Raw genomic sequence first — 19278 nt, 5'->3', positions numbered from 1 at the left:
CCTAAATGACAGTTTTGGAGAGCTCCTTGGTACCCAGAAGGTATCACACCCCAACTCCATGGTAACAAGAGCTCCTGTGCTTGAGACCCTTCTGGACATCCCCCATACACTTCTTCATCTGGATCTGGCTGTTCATCTGTATACTTTATCATATCCTTTATAATAAACTAGTAATAATAAGTAAAGTGCTTCCCTACGTTTTATTTGGCACTATAAAAAATTATCAAAACTGAGGAGGGAGTTGTGGGAGTCCCTGATTTATAGCCATGTCAGTCAACAATAACAGAGGTCTAGGACTTGAAATTGGCATTTGAAGCAGGGATAGACTTGAGGGACTGAACCTTTAACTTGTGGAGTCTGAGACTACCCGAGGTAGATAGTGTTAGAATAAAATTTAGGTTTTAAGATATCCAGCTGGTATTTGGAAAGAAAATTGGAGAATTGTTTGGTGTGGGAAAAATTCCACACAGTTGATGTTAGAATTGTTGTGAGGATAGAAACGGGATTTTCTTTTAAGGGGAAAAACAATGACTATAGTTTGTATCATTTTTTGTTGTGCATATTGATTATACAGAATGGTGGGTTTCATAGTGGCATAGTTATATGTACATAAAAACATAACTTGACTATGTATTAAAGATTTGACCCCCAGTAGAGTGCTATTGAGAGTAGTAAAACCTATAAGAGATGGGGCCTAGTGGAAGGAAGTTAGGTCATTGGAGGTGTGCCCTTGAAGGACACATTGGGACCCTAACCCCTTCTTCTTCCATTCTTTTGATTCCCAACCACTATGAGGTGAGAAGCTTTGCTCCACTATGCATTCTCACCATGATGAGCTGCTTCACTAATAGAACAAACCAATCATTAACTGAAACCTCCAAAGCTATGAGCCAAAATAAAACATTTCCCTTCTTAAATTGATTATCTCAGGTATTTTGTTACAGTGTTGGAAAGCTAATTAATACAACAAACTCTATTCATTGTGCAAGTATTTACAAGACATCTACTTTATCCCAGATTCTGCTATTTCCTTTGAGGATGTATCAAGGAATTCACATTCTAATGGTATAGGAAGACAGATAACAAATTTTCAAATGAAATGCATGACATATCAGAGATTGATAAATGCCATGGAGAAAACAAGGGTAAGAACATAGAAAGTGGCAGGGAGTGGTGAGGGAAGGCCCTTTGAGCTTGTGACACTTGATCAGAGACCTGATAATTTGGGAAACAATTCTAAGGACATGATCACTGCAGGCCAAGGAACAGAGAGTACATCAATGAGCAGTCTCACCAATCAGTTAAAAAAAAAAAAAAAAAAAAAAAAAGTTCCATAACACTACACCAATTCATTTCTTTTTATTCAGAAGTACTAAATAAAAGCCCAAAGACTCTAATTCTTTGCATACCTTAGCCCTTTGCTTATGTGTACTATGACAATGACTGGTCACTCCAAAACAGAAGCAGCTGGTGCAACCCTTGGGATTGGCTGGGTCCAGAGAGAAGGATCCTTCTCGACACTTATTACATTCTATACCTTCCACATTTGCCTGTTGACAGGAAACATGAGGAACATCATTTCTTCTAAAGGTTCCCTGATTGCAATCAGCTGCTTGTACAAATTAAATACCAACACAAGATGTTCAAATATGGATGTTAACAAAACATTCAGAGATACGTCATCACACAGCTCTTTGGTTAAACTTCTATAACACATGCAAATGGAAGACAGAATTCATAAGATGCCCCTTTGCATCTTGAAGGTAGAGAAATGGCATTACAAGGACTCCAACATGGTGACACCAATTTGCCCCCATCACCACCTCATGGAAACATCTGTCCTTTGATGTTGAGAATATCTGTTGACATAGAGAAGATAACTTGGGAGGCAGGGGACAGACTTTGGGAGCCTGTGAACCTCTTGACATTGTAGATAGAAATTTATACTGATTTTTCTGGAGATGGTCTACCCATCATTAGATGCTCAAGGGGGTCTGTGGCTTCTCTGAAGGATGAGAGAGGTCTCCCTTCTATTTACATGAAATGAGATAATGACTATTAAAGGCTACCCACACTATGAAACTCTACTATGGATCAGTCTCACTTCTGACATTTTTATATGCTGTGTCAACATGGAGAATATCTCCTGACCGTGGGCATCCTGACATTGTGCCACCTGTCTTACCTTGCAGAGGCAAGCCCCAGTCTCTGGGTCACAAACTCCCGGCTCAGTCCCATCTCTGTTGCAATTGCAGGGAATGCATTCAGGAAAGTGGTAGAACCCAGAAGTGCACCGGTCACACTGCCGCCCTGTGATCCTGGGCTTGCACCTGTACCCAAAGTAAAGGAAACAAAATTCCTCACCATCTTCCTATGCACCTTTCTAAAGGGTCTACCTGCTCTGTGCAGAGCCAGTGCTGTATGAAGTTAGTGAAATAGACAAAAATCACTGCCCATGGAATACTTATATCCAAAGCAGAACAGAGGAGAACAGACACAAGGCACCACTGATTTTGCAAAGTGTGTTGTGGAGATTTGACTGGACAGGTTTACCATCACAGTGGACACACCATTGTACTAAAAACAAGATTGAAAAGCTGCCAGCCTCTTTGGTGAGGGTTAGTTGATCTGAAATCTTTACAGGATGGCAATGCTCAAGCTGTTGACATTCCCGTGGCCTACTTTAACAACTGTCAGGAAAACGTGACGGGGTAAGGAGGTGCTTTTAAAAAAATTGTTCATAGACTTCTGTAAAATGCAAGATAAAGTTATTATTATAATAGTGATTCTTTCAATTTGGCGTGTTCTTTTCTATTTAAAAAAAATGTGCTTGGTGAATTCAACAGAAACAAAACAACAGAATAGTTTGTGCCTGGGCTTTGGTGAGCTCTCTGTATCTTTGTCCTGAGAAACTGGATTCTGGCAGGCACTTCAGTCAATTTTCTTCTCAGCTTCTCTGGAGATAACATGGCTAATGTTGACATGGCTTCCCATGAGAGGGTGGTTGGCACATGAGGTCTGAAACAAATAACTTCCTTCTTTTCAATGTCTAGGGAATGACTGTAAAATTCAAATTCTTTCCCTTAAGGTAGGATTGTTGCTGCTATCTCACTGCCAGGTCCTCCTCCAGTTTTACCATATGAGGGAAATACAAGGTGCTAGGTACTCTCCCCTAGAATTTTCTTCCTTTTTGACCTTTAAGTGTGTCTTGTAACTGGCACATTAATATTAGTTGGGCATCTGTGCTGGCAAGGAAGTAGTGTGGTATGTTCAATACAGGGAACTCTTCGAGTCCAAATGGTGTTGCTAGAGGAAGCTTCTCCCCTCCATCCACCACTTAAGTGTTCTGGGTCTGAAAAAGGCCAACCACAAAAGCTTTTCTATTTCCTGTCCTAAAGTAACTTTTGAATGTGACCCGGAGAAACCAAGAGCTGCTGCTGCTTTATGGTATTTCTGATACCTCCAGTTCTGACTCCTTAAGACTAAGCTGGAAGCGTTTCTCCATGGACACACAGGGAGAAGGCTGTCTTGTGGGTCTCTGTTGTGATCTGCCTTGTCCCAATCTGCTAAGAATAAGGCATATACAGTGCTTGCTTTCTTGTTGCGTGGATGTTCATACTACATAGCCTAGGAGCAGTCCTTTGGCCTTGAGTGTCTTGACCATGCTGTTTTTAATCAGGGTAACCCTTAATTTTTAAGTATAGGCCAAGTGTTGTCATGGTACCTTGGCTGTGTAGTGGTAGAGGGAGCATTCCCTCAACCAAGGAGGTCCTGAGGAGACCACACGCTGGTTAAGTTGTCATTATTGCTATGATGAACCTAACTATTGTTTATGACCCCGTTTTCCTTTTTTTGTATCTATGCCCACACGATTCCCAATGTTGGATATTACTACCTGTGAATAAAGCAAGGATTAGTGCCTCCTATTTAATTATTAAAAAAAAAAAAAAAAAAAAAAAAAAAAAGCAGAGCAGAGAGGACCAGACCAAAGGCACTTACAGAAGGCAGGTGAAGATGACCACAGTGTGGTACCCCCTGGGTCAGGCCTGGTGCTGGAAGTATAAGGACAGACACAAGTCCCAAGCCTGGAGGGCCCCCACAGTCATCCTGTGAGTGCAAATGAGAAGAATACACACACAGGATCTAAGCAGGGTTCAGAGGAGCAGCAGATGCCCCCACCCAGGAGCATAACTGGTTTCCCTGGAGAAGTTGACTCCTGGACTAAGCCTTAATGGTCCGTGTTGCAGGGTAGGTGGGTGAGACAGGAGTTCCAGACAATAGCAGCAGGAGAAAGGGCCTACGGGGAGACTGCGCAGTGTGTATAGGGAACACCAGTGTGGTGCTGCTGGGGCAGAAGCTGGAGCTGGGAATGCTGAGTCGTGATCAGGCAGGAGTTCAGTCATGCCGAGAAGGGGTGTAGCACAGTACGGAGGCTTCTGCACTGAAGGCAGACTGGTTCTAATCCAGATCTGATGTGTGACATATATTGTCTTTGCAAGTTATTGAACGATTGCTGTGAAGAGGCAATTCATGCAAAATATCGGCATGGTGCCTGGTACATGGAGGGCTCTCAAGGAGTCATCATGGCCTAAAGAGGTACTGAGGAGGAAAGGGCGTGGCTGGACTAGTTTGAAGGATGAAGGTGGGGGATGAATTCCAGCAGGCGGCTATTGGGTCAGAAGAAAAGCAAGGGGCTTACCTCAGGCAGAGGTATTGAGGCTAGAGGAGGGATGGAATGCAAAGATATTTTGGAGTGATATTGTTGGGACTTGTTATGGATGAGGAAAGAAGAAAAAGGAGAAGCAAAGAGAATTCCCAAGTTTCCAGATTGGTTTTGGAATGGATCCTGGGGCCCTGATTGTCGGGGAGTGGGGAGGATCAAGGGCACAAGCTATATAGGGAGGAAGATGGTAAGAACAGGCATTGGGGTAGTCCAGAAGGTAGGGCATGTAAGTGCCAGAGTTCATCAGAAAGTTCTCCAGGGAGCTCCAAGTCATCCATCACCCATCAGCTACACATGCAAATAAAGCACAGGATGGACAAGAAAAGGTGGAGCTGAGGGAGAAGATTAGTGCACCACAAATAGAACCCTAAGGAAGCCACCATATGGGGCAGGGAGAGGAAGCAGAGCTGTGTATGAGTCTCCCTTAGCTCAGGAGCTCCATCACTGCATCCCACAGCTGAGGTCCATGGTCTCTGGCAATGTCTGCTTATAACTAGAGGGAGGATTTTGCACTTGATTAAGAATATAAACTTGAAGCCAGGCAACCGAGGTTTGAATTCCAACTCTACCGCTTCCTGGATGTGGGACTTTGAGTAGATTCATCTTTGCACAATTCATGTTTGCTCTTCTACAAAAATGGAGATATTAATGCCTACTTCATAGAATTGTGAGGATTATACAAGATGACATATGTAAAACCCTTAAAACAGTACCCTACACACACATAGTTTTTTTTATGATTATTCGTGTGATGACATTGGCAATGGAGACCAGATAGTGCCCTTTATCCCCCTGGTGCATATGAAAAGACTAAATCAGCTTTACCTGCAAGAACTGTCAACAGGTCAAATGTCAGGTCAGTTCTTCCAGTCTCATCATTCCTCTCACTCCCCTCCCTGCCTGATACTGCAGAAACTGTCTTACAGGGAAGACAGTAACCTCAAAACTATACCTAGAGCAATCTAGGTATAAAGTGGGAACCACACCAAGGGCCATGTAGTAAAGTGGAAATGTGCCTCTCAAAGCGATCATGCAGTACAGTGGATTGTTGTTAACTGTGGGAGGGGATCAGGGATCCTCCTGGGAAGCTGGATAAGCTATTGGTCATCTTCTCAGAGAAGTGCTCGTAACACACACACACACACACACACACACACACACACACACATTTTGCATTCACTACCAGAGGGTTCTTGGGTCCCAGGCTGATCACATCTATTTTCTTCTTATGAATCTCAGATTAAATGCAATCAGATGGTTCAACAAAAAAATTACAGATGAAGCCCTGTTTCTGGAGAAGCACTGTGTGTTGAGCACAAGCACTCTGGTAGCCTAGAGATAGAGAAGATAAATGACCCCTCCCAAGTAAACAGCAACAGAACAAGGAAACTTAGAATAGAAGAGGGCCTTAGGAGGTGACCTGATGGAAGCTAAGTGTCCTAACCCTGCTTCTTTTGGTCTGGCAGTGAAGAAAAAGACACCATGCACCAAGGAATAATATTGTCATGAAGCTTCATGAACTGGACATGTTGTCCCAAGATTTGATACATTTCTTTAGCAAACATGCAGGGCTTCTAGCCTAAGGGTGCACTAACTAAATCCTGGTGCCAATCAAGCTATTCAAACATGAAATGCCTTTGGTCACATACTGGATGTGATTGAGTGTCCCTGAGCCTGGACCTTGAAGGTGAGGACATGCAGATGGAGGCCTGTTTTTATGTTTACTCCTCTGGAAAGGAAAAACAACAACAGGAGTATATGATGCAGTGGCTGTAGAAGCCATTTGTGCAGGCAAGGCAGAAGGGACACAAAATCATTCTCTGCCTATTTATTTCAGCATGTCAGTGAGCTGATGTGATGGAATGGAGAGTGAGATGTGAGGGTAAGTGACAGTCGGTCATATAGGACCCAGCTCTGAGCCTCATTCAGTATCTAAGTGGCAGCTGAGAGTACAAGAGACAGGGAGAAAATGGAAAATGAGGAGCAGTGATGAGATCAGTGGCCTTGGCACTGGCCCCTGCAGAGACCAGTTGGCACTAAGAGGCCAAGGATGTGAAGACTACAATATCTATGTTCCTGGATAATGCAATGTTTAGATCACTGAGCTTAGGAGTCCTATACAAAAATAAGCAACCAAAGGAATTTTTGGTGGTACCATGACAACAAGGAAGAAAAAGGAAACTTCCTCTTCAAAGTCTGGCTGAACATCTTTCAAAATGACCTAATGTCAGTATGACCTCACACATTTCTCCAGGGAGACTCTTTGCTACCCAAGGAGCTGCCTGCACTGCAAAGGCAAGAGATCCATTAGTTGCTGCTGCCGAGAGGTGCTCTGGGGATGCAGATCAACAGCGTCATCTCCAAGGCAATGGGCTTCTGGCCAAACGTTACGTAACAACATCTGCGCATGCGTGGGCGCTTGCAGCCTGTCAGAAAACCAGGGCCAGATGTGCTGGCGCAAACTCCATCCTTCTGTTATTAACTACTGCAGATTCCTTTATGTTACTCTAACACCAAACTCCAGTTTAAATCTAGAGTCCAAAGTCCACCTTATTCATTTATTCATTCAAGGATTATAAAAGTCTTCACATACACATTTCTGTGTCAGGGAACTTGGGAAGGAGGGGACAGAGTAGAATAAGTTAGTCTTGACTTTGGCACATTTTCACCAAGGACACAGAACCTAGGGATGTGGAAAGTTAAGTAACTCTGTGAGAGATAGGATGACTAAGCATTAAACTAGCCCTAGGCAATAAATGATGAGGATATCTTACAGACCTGTAGAAGAATTCCTATCTTCTTCAAGTTTGTTATCTTAACACAAAATCCTTGAAGGACAAGTATAATTTGAGGGTAGCAGAAGAGGAAGACAGAGGCATTTTATAACTGGAGAACTGAATAGTGATAAATGGTGGGGGGGCTGATGTTAGGGCCCAGATTACCCTGGAAAGTTGACCTTTAGGTATGAGGCAGTGGCCAATTGAGCCCACAGTGAGGTGACTGAAGTGATGCTCTGAAGAGCCCTAGGTACTACAGCAGCTTGCATACAATATGGTACTCACCACACAGTACTGCCATTTTTAATTAGTGCAAGTTCCCCTAGTAAACCGCAGACATGTATGCCTTCCACATGAAGCACAGGGCCCAAACTGGAGTATGAGATACAGTCTGGGTAATAAAACATGTTGATGTTGGACAGAATAGAATTTAAAGCAAAAATAAAACCAAACACACACGCACACACACACACGCGCACACACACACACACACACTCAATTAGGATAGCCATTATGGAAAAGCCTATAGAGGTCTGCCAAAAAAATTTAAAATGGAACCATGTGATCTACAATCCCAGTTCTGGGTATATATTTAAAAGGAATGAAAATGATATGTCAAAGAGACTTCTGCACACCAATGATCATGGCAGCACTATTCACAACAGCCTGGATATGGAATCAACCCAAGCATCCGTCAGTGGATGAATGGATAAAGAAAAGTGGTACATACACACAATGGAATACTATTTAGAGATTAAAAAGGATGCAATCCTGTCATATGCAACAACATGGATGGATCTGGAGGGCATTACGTTAATTTAAATAAGGTAGATACAGAAGTCAAATACTACATGATATCACTCATAACATGAAATCTAAAAAGTTGATCTCATAGAAGATGAGGACAGAATTTTAGTGGGTTCTAGAGGTTGGAGAGGGTAACAGGGAGGCAGAGAGGAACCCAGGGAGTTTAGTGTATCTATGTAAAGCCAGTAAGTGAACCCAGGCCGGACTGATTTGCCATGAAGATGGGATAAAAGAGCCATCAAGATCAGGGACTCATGCAGGAGCAGGGGTGGCTGAAGACAGGGGAATGGATGGGATCTCAGGGGAACAGAGGGTAAGGGAAGAAAAGCAGATAATCATGACCTTGACTAATAATAACAACAGCTAATACTTACTGGGTGTTCAGCATGGGTCAGGCACTGCTCTAAGGGTAGAAGGGTCACCTAGGACACGTCATGCTCTAAACACCTTAAAGAGAGGTGCCTCTGTATCTTATCTTACAGAAGAAGAACTAAGGTAGAGAGGAGGGAAGCGGTTTGCCTGAGGCCACCCAGAGGCCTGAGGGAGCCTCCTGCAACTGCACCCCACACAGCCTCATGTTCTGAGGACAGAGGGAGGAAACAGAGTGGGAGAAACAGTCATAAGAGGAAGATTCAGGAGAAGAGAGAGTGTCAGTGTCACAGAAGATGAAGGACAACAGAGGGAGTGTAGATGAGAACTTTGAGCCCCATCCACCTGGTTACCTCCAGGGCCCAGTACCTTTTATTCCATGAGGTTCATGGAAGGACCCACCTCTCCAAGCTGTCAGGCCTGGCCTGAAGAACATCCATCTCAAGAATGCCAGGTCTGTGGCCCTTCCTAGGATTCTACTCATCTCACACCAATGTTTGGTAAGTCTGTGAGGACTGGCTAGGGTGTGTGAAAAGGCACATGGAACATGTGGCTTAACTGGAAGCCCGGAAGTGCCGTCTCCTTGAATCCATCTTAAAACAGCTTGAAAGAGGTCATTGCCAGGAAGGTTGGCAACAGCAGTGATTCCCAGCTCCCTGCATCTGTCACAAGATGGCAAAATCTTCTGAGTTTTTCTAGCCCTTTTGTGTGTTCAAAGAGTTGATGGCATACATCCTCCACTATTAAGAGGAGGTGCACAATTACTTCTTTGCTGTTATAGCTGATTAAATATGTATATGTATATGTATTTGTGTTACTATAAAAAAGAAATTTTGAACAATCTAAGCATCTTTATGATCTCTTTCTAAAAGGGTCGTGCAAAATAACTCATTTTGGTATTTACACCATATTATTTTTGCAATATTGTCTTGATACAATTAGAAATTGAAGAAGAAATAGGATCAGAATTTAAAATTTAGGTGAAAATTTAGAGATGATTTTATCAAATTTCATTTCACACATTAGGAAACTGAGACCCAGGAAGGCAAAGTGACTTGCCTAAAGTCTCTTAGGTCATCCATGCCAAAGGTAGATTGAGAACTCAGTTTTATGGTTCCAACTGAATTTATTCCCAGTTGTCTCTAAAAATTACAATATCAGTTTTAATAAAGATTGAGTATTGTGAATTACTAGAATTATTTTTATAATTCATTTTAAAGTAGATTAGTATTTGTAACAGTTTGATTTTATTTTAGTGAGTATGATAAACTTTAACATCTTTAAGCTGGTAAATATAATTTTTGAGCTTTGTAATTTGTGAAAATTTATACTACTGCAAGAGCATTTGGGATAACTGGGAAAGGATGTGTTCTTCCTTTTGTTGCAAATGCCAGATATCTCTGATCATTCTTTCACATGAGCTTTAGGTCTCTCTAAATATATTCTTAATTTACATTAGGAAATTTTCAGCAGGGGGTAATTTTTCCTCCAATATTTTATAAAGAAATAATCCTTTAGGCAATCAAAAGCTTTTTCTGCATTAACACTGGAATTATCATGGGAGATTTGTGCACTTTACACTAATGTAATAAAGTGAAAATTTTTTGGTTTGTTTGTATATTTTTTAAAATCATCTGCCCAGGGCTGAGTTAGGAGAAATTCACTTTGATTATGGTAGATATGTGATCCCATTATTTTACTGAAGTCTCTTTGGCAATGTTGAAGAAAACAATTTCACATGTTGGTTTAAGTGTGACACAGGTTAATAAGGTCCCATTCCTGTTGATATTCTTGGATTTGGACTGAACTGCATGAGGTCGGAATCTTCCAGTCTATTAAACTGTCATTGGCTGGGAAGGACCCAAATTTTAAAAGTTCCTCAAATATTTTTTCTAAAGTACTATGGTAAATCTATCCATCATTTCCTGCTACCTTGACTAATTTTAAAAAAAATGAAAGCACTCTCCCTTCTCAGCCCCAATCCTAGGGCAGCAGCAATGAGAACTGGGTGAGTTTCTGTTTGCAGCAACTTCTTCTATTGATCAACTGTTGTTCACTTTTAAAACCCTCTCCCACTAGTTCTCCTATTTCTCTCCCTCTGGAAAACTGCTGCTTCTTCCCCTTCTTTGTTCCTTTGCTTCCTGTGCTTAATCACAGGAGTCCTCCCTGGGGCCATCCCCTGGTTGTTTAGTGACTGAGGTTGGACTCACACCTGCGGTTTAAAGACTTGGAATGATTCATGACTCAGGTTTCCTTTTAGCTTCCTTACAAGGCTCAGGCAGCCTAAAGAAGGTGGTAGCCTGCAGGCAACAGTTAAAGGAGTGGTGAAGGTTATTTCCTTAGGAAAAGCAAACATCTCTGCAATAGAAAGTTGAATTGTGTCCCCTCCAAGGTGTATCCAAGGTCTACTCCTGGTTCCTGAGATGGTGATTTTATTTGGAAATAAGGTCTTTGCAGATGCAATCAAGATGAGGTTATTCTGAAGGAAGGAGGGTCCTAAGCCAATACAACTGATGTCGTATAGGAAAGCAAGAGACCAACATGTACAGAGAGCAGGGAGCTATTTGAGACAGAGCCAGCAGGGAGAACGGCATGTGATGGCAGGGGAGATTGAAGCGACACAGCTACAAGCCAAGGAACTCTGCTAGAAATACCAGAGGCTAAGACAAAGGCCTGGAACAGATCCTCCCTCAGAGCCTCTGAAGGAAACAACCCTGCTATTGATTCCAGACTTCCACCTTTCAAAACTGGGAGGGTAAATTGCTATCATTTTAAGCCATCCAGTCAGTATTTAGTTGTTACAGCAGCCACAGGAAACTAATACATCTACCTATAAGCTGTTGCTGAGATCTGCCACCAGCAGCTACAAACCCTCCTGGTTCTGACCTCAAATCCACCTGTGTGGGGTTGCCAGATGGGTGGTGAATCTTATGCCTTCTCCTACACAGCCATGCTGGCATGGACTCTGGAAGCTCTGGCTGTGTTTCCTTGCCATACAACCCCTGACCTAATTCTTACCAGCCTCTTCTAGGAGACTGGGTCCTATTCTTCATTCCCTGTAGCCACTGTCCAGCACTGTTGTGATAAGGTTCATCACATGGGATCATGTGACACTGATCTCTACTTTCCAGTGCAGAGCCTGGTCCACTGAGCATTAAGCCTTTTATCTTCCTCATGAACAGAATTTGCCAGCATTTCTTAGCTTTTGTGCACTGTGCTGCTTGGGTGTCCATGAGGGCAGCTGCCTCCCAGCTTGGCTCCTTCCTACTCCCACGTAGACCCTGCTGCAGAGGCCTCAGCATCTAAACCCAGACAGTGGTCCAAGGAGTTCAGACTTTGTCTTACATTGTTTGTGACAATGCTGCCAGCTAGTGCTAGAATGAGGGTCAGAGCCTGAACCTAAATACAGATGGAGGGGTGCTCATCCACAGAATCACAATGAAAGACACTTATAACCCCATTACCTATACATAGTGCTGCCCCACCTTTTATATTGTGGCCCCAAGAGAGCACAACCCTGTGGTGACAGCATGCTGGAGTAAATGGGCAAGGCCGCTTTTGGGTGATCCAGCCACCGAGGCTCTGCCTGGCTACCCCAAGCCTGCAGAGACCTATCAATCTGCCCACTGTCACCCTATCTGGCTGGGACACTCCATCCTGAGGTCAATACAGAGCACTCCTTGGACAGGTGGGAAATGGAAAATAATAATGACCAGAATGTGGACGGATGACATCTTACCTTCCCATGACTGCAGCTGACACAGTGGTATATAGCTCACCTGCACTGCCCACTGTCCTTATCGCAATCTGGGGTGGCAGCCCCAGTGATGCCCCTCCTGGAACAGTTGCAGCCTTCGCAGCCAGCTAGCGGGTGGAAGCTGAAGGAATGCAGATCACAGGCCTCACACTGGGGCCCGATGGTGCGGGGAGGGCAGAGGCACTGCCCTGTCACCTCTTCACACAGCCGCCTCCCACAGTTGCATGCTGGTCAGGGGATAAAGAGATCTGCGTCAGGATCAGGCACTGCCTGACCTCCAGCTGGATTGCACCAACTGCCAGGATTTCCAGATGCTTCAAAGGGCCCCAGAAGAAGTGTTTTGCTTTCCATTCATTAAGAAATTATTCACCTCAGTTGATCTGAAAGTTCGATTCTTGGGGTCAAGACCAAACACACCAAATACTCCTGGCGGATACAGTGTGTGGACCCTGAATGAGGCACAGCTGGACTAACTGGTTCCAAGCTAAATCCTCCAAGGAACCCACCAAACTGCTGTCATGTGCTGTTCTAATGTGGGACCTCTGTTCATCAGAAAATTCTAGAAGTAAACGAGTAGGGACTGTTCACAGGCTCCCTGATGCAACTCCATGGAAGCCCAGTACACGGCAGGCCCAGAGCCCAGGGTCAGGGCCAATGGATGTAGCTATCTCATTCTTGCTCATTCAGGGAAAGGCTGGTCCTGTGGGGCGCTGTCTGCAGACCTGCTTTCCTCACTGCTGCCACATGACATGGGTGACCCTATGCCTCAGATCACAGGTGGTTCTCAGACAAAAGCCCAAGAGTTTCTCATACAGCAAATAGCAAATAGTCATTGGTATGACCCCAGCTCTCCTATCTCAAGTGAGTTTCAGTTGGGCCACAAAAACTGAAACAAGGAAGGGATCAAGCTGCCCAAGAGGCTGACATATGTCTTGGTTACCTGCTTGCCAAGTGCATGGGTCACATGGCATGGGAATCACAAATATTTGTCTTCCAGAACCTTACTGCTCACTGTGGACCAGGGGAATGGGAATCAACTGGGTGCTTACTCCAAGTGCAGAGTCTCAGGCCCAGGTCTCCTGAATCAGAGTCTGTACTTCATAAGCCTCCAGGTGAGTCTCTGGCACAGTGGGATTTGAGAAGCCCTGCCCTGGATGAGCATCCCCTGGGGACCAGAGAAGGCCTTGGAGGCCTGGAATTGCTCACTTACGCTTGCAGTGTGGGAATCCATAGTGGCCTGTTGCACAGCGGGTACACTGCCGCCCGATGACGTTGGGCCGGCACGGGCACTGCCCGCCCTCAGGGTTGCAGTGATGGCTGATAGCTCCAGCAGGGTGACACTCGCAAGGCAGGGCACCATTATGGTAAAAGGCCGCCAAGGACCTGGCAGAATTCTTACAGAATCTGGAGGCTGTCTGGGGACTGAGACAACAGAAACAACTCATTAGTGACATCCTGGGACATATGCCTGGAAACATCCCAGCCTTCCCTTTCACACCTGTTCCTTGCAACAGTATCCTTGGGAAGGGCTCTGGGCTCTGGAATCTGGGAAGATGTGGGAAAAGACTCAACTGATGACAGCTACCCTTTCCCTACCCCCCAGTCCAAGAGAGGCTGCCACAGGAATGGTCAGTGGGACCACTGGGTGACTGGAGTCACAGAGTGAAAATACACCTATTGGATGAACTACGTGGCAGGTAAATTAGATCTCAATAAAGAAGGTATTTTAGAAGTATAATAATAACACTGATAGATAATAAGGAGGAAGGCAATCACCACATATTGAATGTTGCTTCTAGAAGCCTTAGCTAATCTCATTGAACCTCACAACCACTCAACCAATTAGGCCTCAGTCCCATTTCACAGATAAGGTGATTGAGTCTCCTAAAAGGTAAGCAACATTCCTAAGGCTGAACAGTGTGGAGCCGCCATTCAAGACCACAGCTGTTTGACTTCAGAGTCTTTGCTTTTAATGTTGCTGTTTAGGAGTCATGTCTCTCCAGGGCCTCTGAAGCTCATGGGTCCTTCAGGAAACCTAAAAGTGGACACTGCAGTCCATGAGAGATCTCATACTCAGTCATCCTTGCTCTCAGTATTCAGGGATGTGAGAGGACAGGGAAGGGAGGCTGCACCTCTGGATACTCCCCACTCAGGCAGATGGAAGACATGAGTGGGGATCAGAGCTGATGCCTGCTTAGTGGAGGGCACCCTGTATGGTATCTTTTAGGACTCTGCATTGGTAGACAGGAAGGTGCAAAAGAGGAAGAGATACTCTGAAGCAGCCCCAGATCCCAGCTTGGAGGGGTGACCTCTGCTGAGTCCAAAGTTGAGAGTGGCCATGCTGCCCAAATGGTGCATGGTGAGCTCTGTCCTAGGACTGTGGGTGCAGAGGAAAAGCATCACCCTCCTAGGTCCTGAGACTCACTGGCACTGCCTTGAGTGAGAAGACGAGGACAGATCCAGGACCAGCCTCTCCCTGGAGCCCACTTAGTTCTGGGTTGTAGGCATGCCCCTGCATTCCCAAGCCTGGCCGCAGTGACACTTACTCAATATAAAAACTGTTTCCTCCACAATTGGTGATAAACTCAAAGGACTTGTCCACCGACTTTTTGTTAAGTATTTGATAGTCATAATTCTCAGCAGGCACCACTAGAACTCGGACCTAAAAGAAACTCATCAACACATGTTTGGATTTGCAACAACGTGGCACACACTAAGATTATTTCCTTGACTGTTAAACCCAAGGCATAACAATACAAGATTCATGGAAAAGGAATCAAAAGATCAAACCCAAATCAGGGCTAAGGCTCAGTCCACATTGCCGTGTAGGCAACATTGACCACTGGGCAGACTTGGTGCGTCTGCTCAGAGGAACACCGTTCTCGAGTGCCAGCTGGATCAGGGGATCTTGGGGGAAGCTGGACCTGTCAGTATGACCAGGGCTTCATGTGATCCATGCCTGAGATTCCCCTGGATCTCCAGGAATTGTTATGTTTCGAATTTTAAAGGTAAGCAGACTGAAGTGGCAGAACCAATATGGAACCTAACAATGTAGAATCTTCTGGGTTTGCCCCAGAAGTTTACTTAGTACTGCTGAGTGAAAAATCGTGGCCCCAGTCTTTAAAGGTGTGATTCAGTTCCCTGTATACATGTACAAATCAGACTGTTCTCTAACAAATGCTATGGGAAATTGCAAACATCTTTATCAACTGTTCACCAGCTTATAGTTAAAGACAGTCGATTTGTTCTTGCACCTACCAATTCAATACATATTTGCAAATAGTATGTGTTCTAGGCACAGGGATATAAAAATGAATACAGCAATGGCCAAACACACATTTTCTTGGTATTCTCCACAGGAATAAACCAATGAAATTTTTAGATACGCATTCCACCCATTCCCACCTTTTTTAAGGTCAATTTTTTTTATTTCTCTGTGATTTTTAATAATGGAGCCTCAAAATAAGCAATCTAAGTCTATCAGGGACTAAGACATCTAAATCAACAAGTTTAATGAAATAAGTAAAACAAAATGAATATAGCCTCCTCTGTACCCTGGGACAATCCTCAGAGAGAGGCCAGGAGGCCTGAGCACAGCACTAGAGGGCCACACAGAGAACATCCTGGGAAATGAAAACTTTCCTGGTTCTCTGGAAGGATGGCAGAGAAAACAAACTAAATCTGAGCCAGGCTAATGGGTCAACAGGATCTCTCTCGGTACAGAAGCAAGTAGAAAATTCTAGAAAAGGGGACAGTGTGAAAAAAACCTAATGGCATGAGAGTAAATGATATGTCTGGGAACTTGTGAAAGATGAGGTTGGCCAGAGAATGTGGTGGGGGATGGAGGGGGAAAGTGTAGGACAGGGTAATAGAGGAAGAGATGGAGGAAAGATGAATTAGGAGGAGGTCTGGAGGGCCCTGGACACCAGAGTGAAGCCTGCAGACCAAAGTGAAGTATATGCACTGTAGCTTATCAGAGGTGAGAACTTCTGAAAGGCAGCTGTGTCTCAGCAGATCAGATCCACAGCAGCCAGATGAGTGACTGCCAGCAGCGGGGTGGATGGACTGGAGGGAGGTGAATAGAGAGAGGGAGACCATGGCAGGAAGTTCTGGCCCAGTCTTAGAAAGAGAATAGGTTGCCAACCTGGGACTGGAATAGAATGGATAGGACCAAGAGACATGGCAGAGTGCCAGATTGTGCCTCAGAGCAGATGCAGAAGGGGGAGTCAGCATGCCTAGGCATTGGGGGGACCATGGGTACCATCATTAGAGGTAGGAGACACCGGAGCTGTGCAGGTAGCAGGCCAAGCGTGACAGGCTCATGAGATTTCTGGCAGCAGATGATCACACATTGGGTGTGGAGTTGAGGATAGACCATGGATGAATTTAGAGATGTGGATATTACAGCAAAGAACAGAGTTAATAGGCACTGATGATGTTTCCAAAGAGTAAAGATGCAAGGAGTTTTAGCATTGAACCTGAGCAAACTCCAACATGTAGAGATGAGTGGGTCAGAGAACCATCAAGGGATTATGAGGGAAAGTGACATAAAATGGAAACAAGTAGAGGAAGAGGTCAAAAGAAGCAAGAAGTATAAAATGCTTTGGAGAGAGAATAGTCAGGTGAGGAGTGAACAGGGGTGGTGGATAGAAGCACTTTGCTCTCTGTCATCCTGTTTCCTTGACTTTTATTGTCATATGCTTTTTTCTTTTGAGTCAAAGCTATAAAATGTAAACATTATTCTATAAATAATGACTTCAACTCCTTAGAATGACCATCGTCATGAACCAGTCATCCAGAGAAGCCACAGGAGGACCAAGCCAATGGACCAGCAGAACGCACCAACGTTAAGGACTTCCCTTCCGGAACCTTCACAGTCACAGCCACCTCAGGCTCTGAGATGTCAAACTCAACCTGGCCTCCACCGATCACTTGATCCCGGCAGCCGAGCACATGGGGACAAAAGGAGGCGCGGAAGGAACCTGGGCAAGGAGAGAGGTGCTCCTGTCACTTGACTGCAAGAACAATGCCAGGCACACGTCTTGGGTTTCTGCTCATGGTGCTTACCTGACCAGGGCCGCCCACCATCCACAAACACCTGGACAGGAAAAGCTGGATGCATTGCTTGATAATAATGGATGATCAAAACGTACCGGCCCCGGTGTGGTACGAGTCCTCTCAGGGTCACTTGACTCTATGAGGAAAACAGACGAGAGTAATAAAAACCCCAAACAAGAAACCCTTAAGCTGAATGTTATGGTTTGGATGTGAGGTGTCCCCCAAAAAGCTCACGTGAGACAATGCCAGAAGGTTCAGAGGAGAAATGACTGGGGTGTGAGAGTCTTAGCCCAACCCCTGATGGGGTTAATTGAAGTGGTAGGGTGTGGCTGGAGGAGGTGGGAACTGGGGCATGGCTTTGGGGTATATATTTTGTATCTGTTGAGTAGAGACTCTCTCTGCTTCCTGATGGTGTGAGCTGCTTCCCTCTGCTATGCTTTTCTGCCATGATGTTCGGCCTCACCTCAAGCCCCGAGGAATGGAGCCGGCCTTCTATGGACTAAGACCTCTGAAACCGTGAGCCCTCAAATAAACTCTTCCTCCTCTATAATTGTGCTGGTCAGATCATTTAGTCACAGCAGCAAAACTGACTAAAACACTGAGGAGCTATAAAATAATTAAAATACTTAGAAGTTATTACGATATAAGTATGGTTTGTGCCCACCAAATCTCAGGTTGAGGCTTAATTCTTCCACATGGCAGCGTTTTGGTGTGGGGCCTAAAAGGAAGTACTTAGATTATAGGGACAGAGCCCTCATAAACACATGGATGCCCTTTCCCAGAAATGAGTTTTTGCCTCACAGGATGGGCTTAGTTATTACAAGAACGGGTTTGTGAAAAGTACTGGCTCCCTTCGTCCCCTCCTCTCTTCTACGGGTAATCACTTGTCACTGTTACACATGTACCCACTCTGTGGTGTCTTCTGCCATGTGATGACAGAGCACAAGACCTTTGCCAGATGTGGCCACCTGACCTTGGACTTCCTAGCTGCCAGAACCAAGAGTTAAAGCAAGCTTTTCTCTTTATAAATCACCCAAATTCAGGTACTCCCTTGTAGCAATAGAAAATGAATTAGAACAGTTCAAAAATCAAAAAATAACCTAGATATTTACCCAAGTGAAATGACAAGGTATATTCCCAAAGAAACCTTCACATGAATGTTTGTAGCAGTTTTATTTGCAATTATCGAAACTGGACACAAATTAAGCGTCTCTCACAGAATGGACAAACAACCGTGGTGTAACCATACATTTTATTGGAGGGGGTATAATTTGGTAAATTACATTGAAAAACTGTTTGTCAGTATTTACCAACGTCGAAAACATAACCCAGCAGTTGCATTCCCAGCTAGTCTCTATAAGAGGTTTGCTAAAAGACTGCAGGAGTAGGTTCACAGTAGCACTTCCTCAGAATACCCAGGTAATAGAGTCTGACTCCATCTTTGATGTTCGACTACAGACAGCTTTCAATTCCAACACTTCTTTGTGCCTTTTACCTCCCACCTGGACATGTTGATAAGAAAACCCAGGGGCCCCTCCCTTCCTGTGGGTAGAAAGTCTAAACCACACAAATTCCAGCTCTTGGGACCTGGACTGTGTTCTCCACTCCTATCGACCACAACAAAATCCAGAACCACACTCCTTCTTTTGCTTAATCATGAGTGTGGGCCCTGCTCTCTCCAGAAAGCTGCTCTCTGTGCGTAACAAATCTTTTACCCCTCAAAAAACTGCAGCAACAACAACACAACAGCAACAAAAGGTTATCCTCATTTTTTAAGACAAGAACTA

The 19278-nt window shown here is 44.5% G+C and overlaps 1 protein-coding gene across 1 annotated transcript in view; it reads right to left on the bottom strand.

The window, feature by feature from the left end:
• LAMA3 (laminin subunit alpha 3) overlaps nucleotides 1-19278 on the bottom strand; it is a 248463-nt gene that overhangs the window by 92749 nt on the left and 136436 nt on the right. Inside the window, 7 exon segments of the mRNA XM_079108746.1 lie at nucleotides 1410-1550; nucleotides 2186-2330; nucleotides 12456-12660; nucleotides 13644-13855; nucleotides 14980-15095; nucleotides 17276-17415; nucleotides 17501-17627. Coding sequence (XP_078964872.1) covers nucleotides 1410-1550; nucleotides 2186-2330; nucleotides 12456-12660; nucleotides 13644-13855; nucleotides 14980-15095; nucleotides 17276-17415; nucleotides 17501-17627 — 1086 coding nt within the window.

This window comes from Sciurus vulgaris, assembly GCF_902686455.1.
Source record: "Sciurus vulgaris genome assembly, chromosome: 13".
NCBI lineage: Eukaryota > Metazoa > Chordata > Mammalia > Rodentia > Sciuridae > Sciurus > Sciurus vulgaris.
The sequence above is the reverse complement of the archived record's forward strand: the minus strand, read 5'-3'. Positions and strand labels throughout refer to the sequence as shown.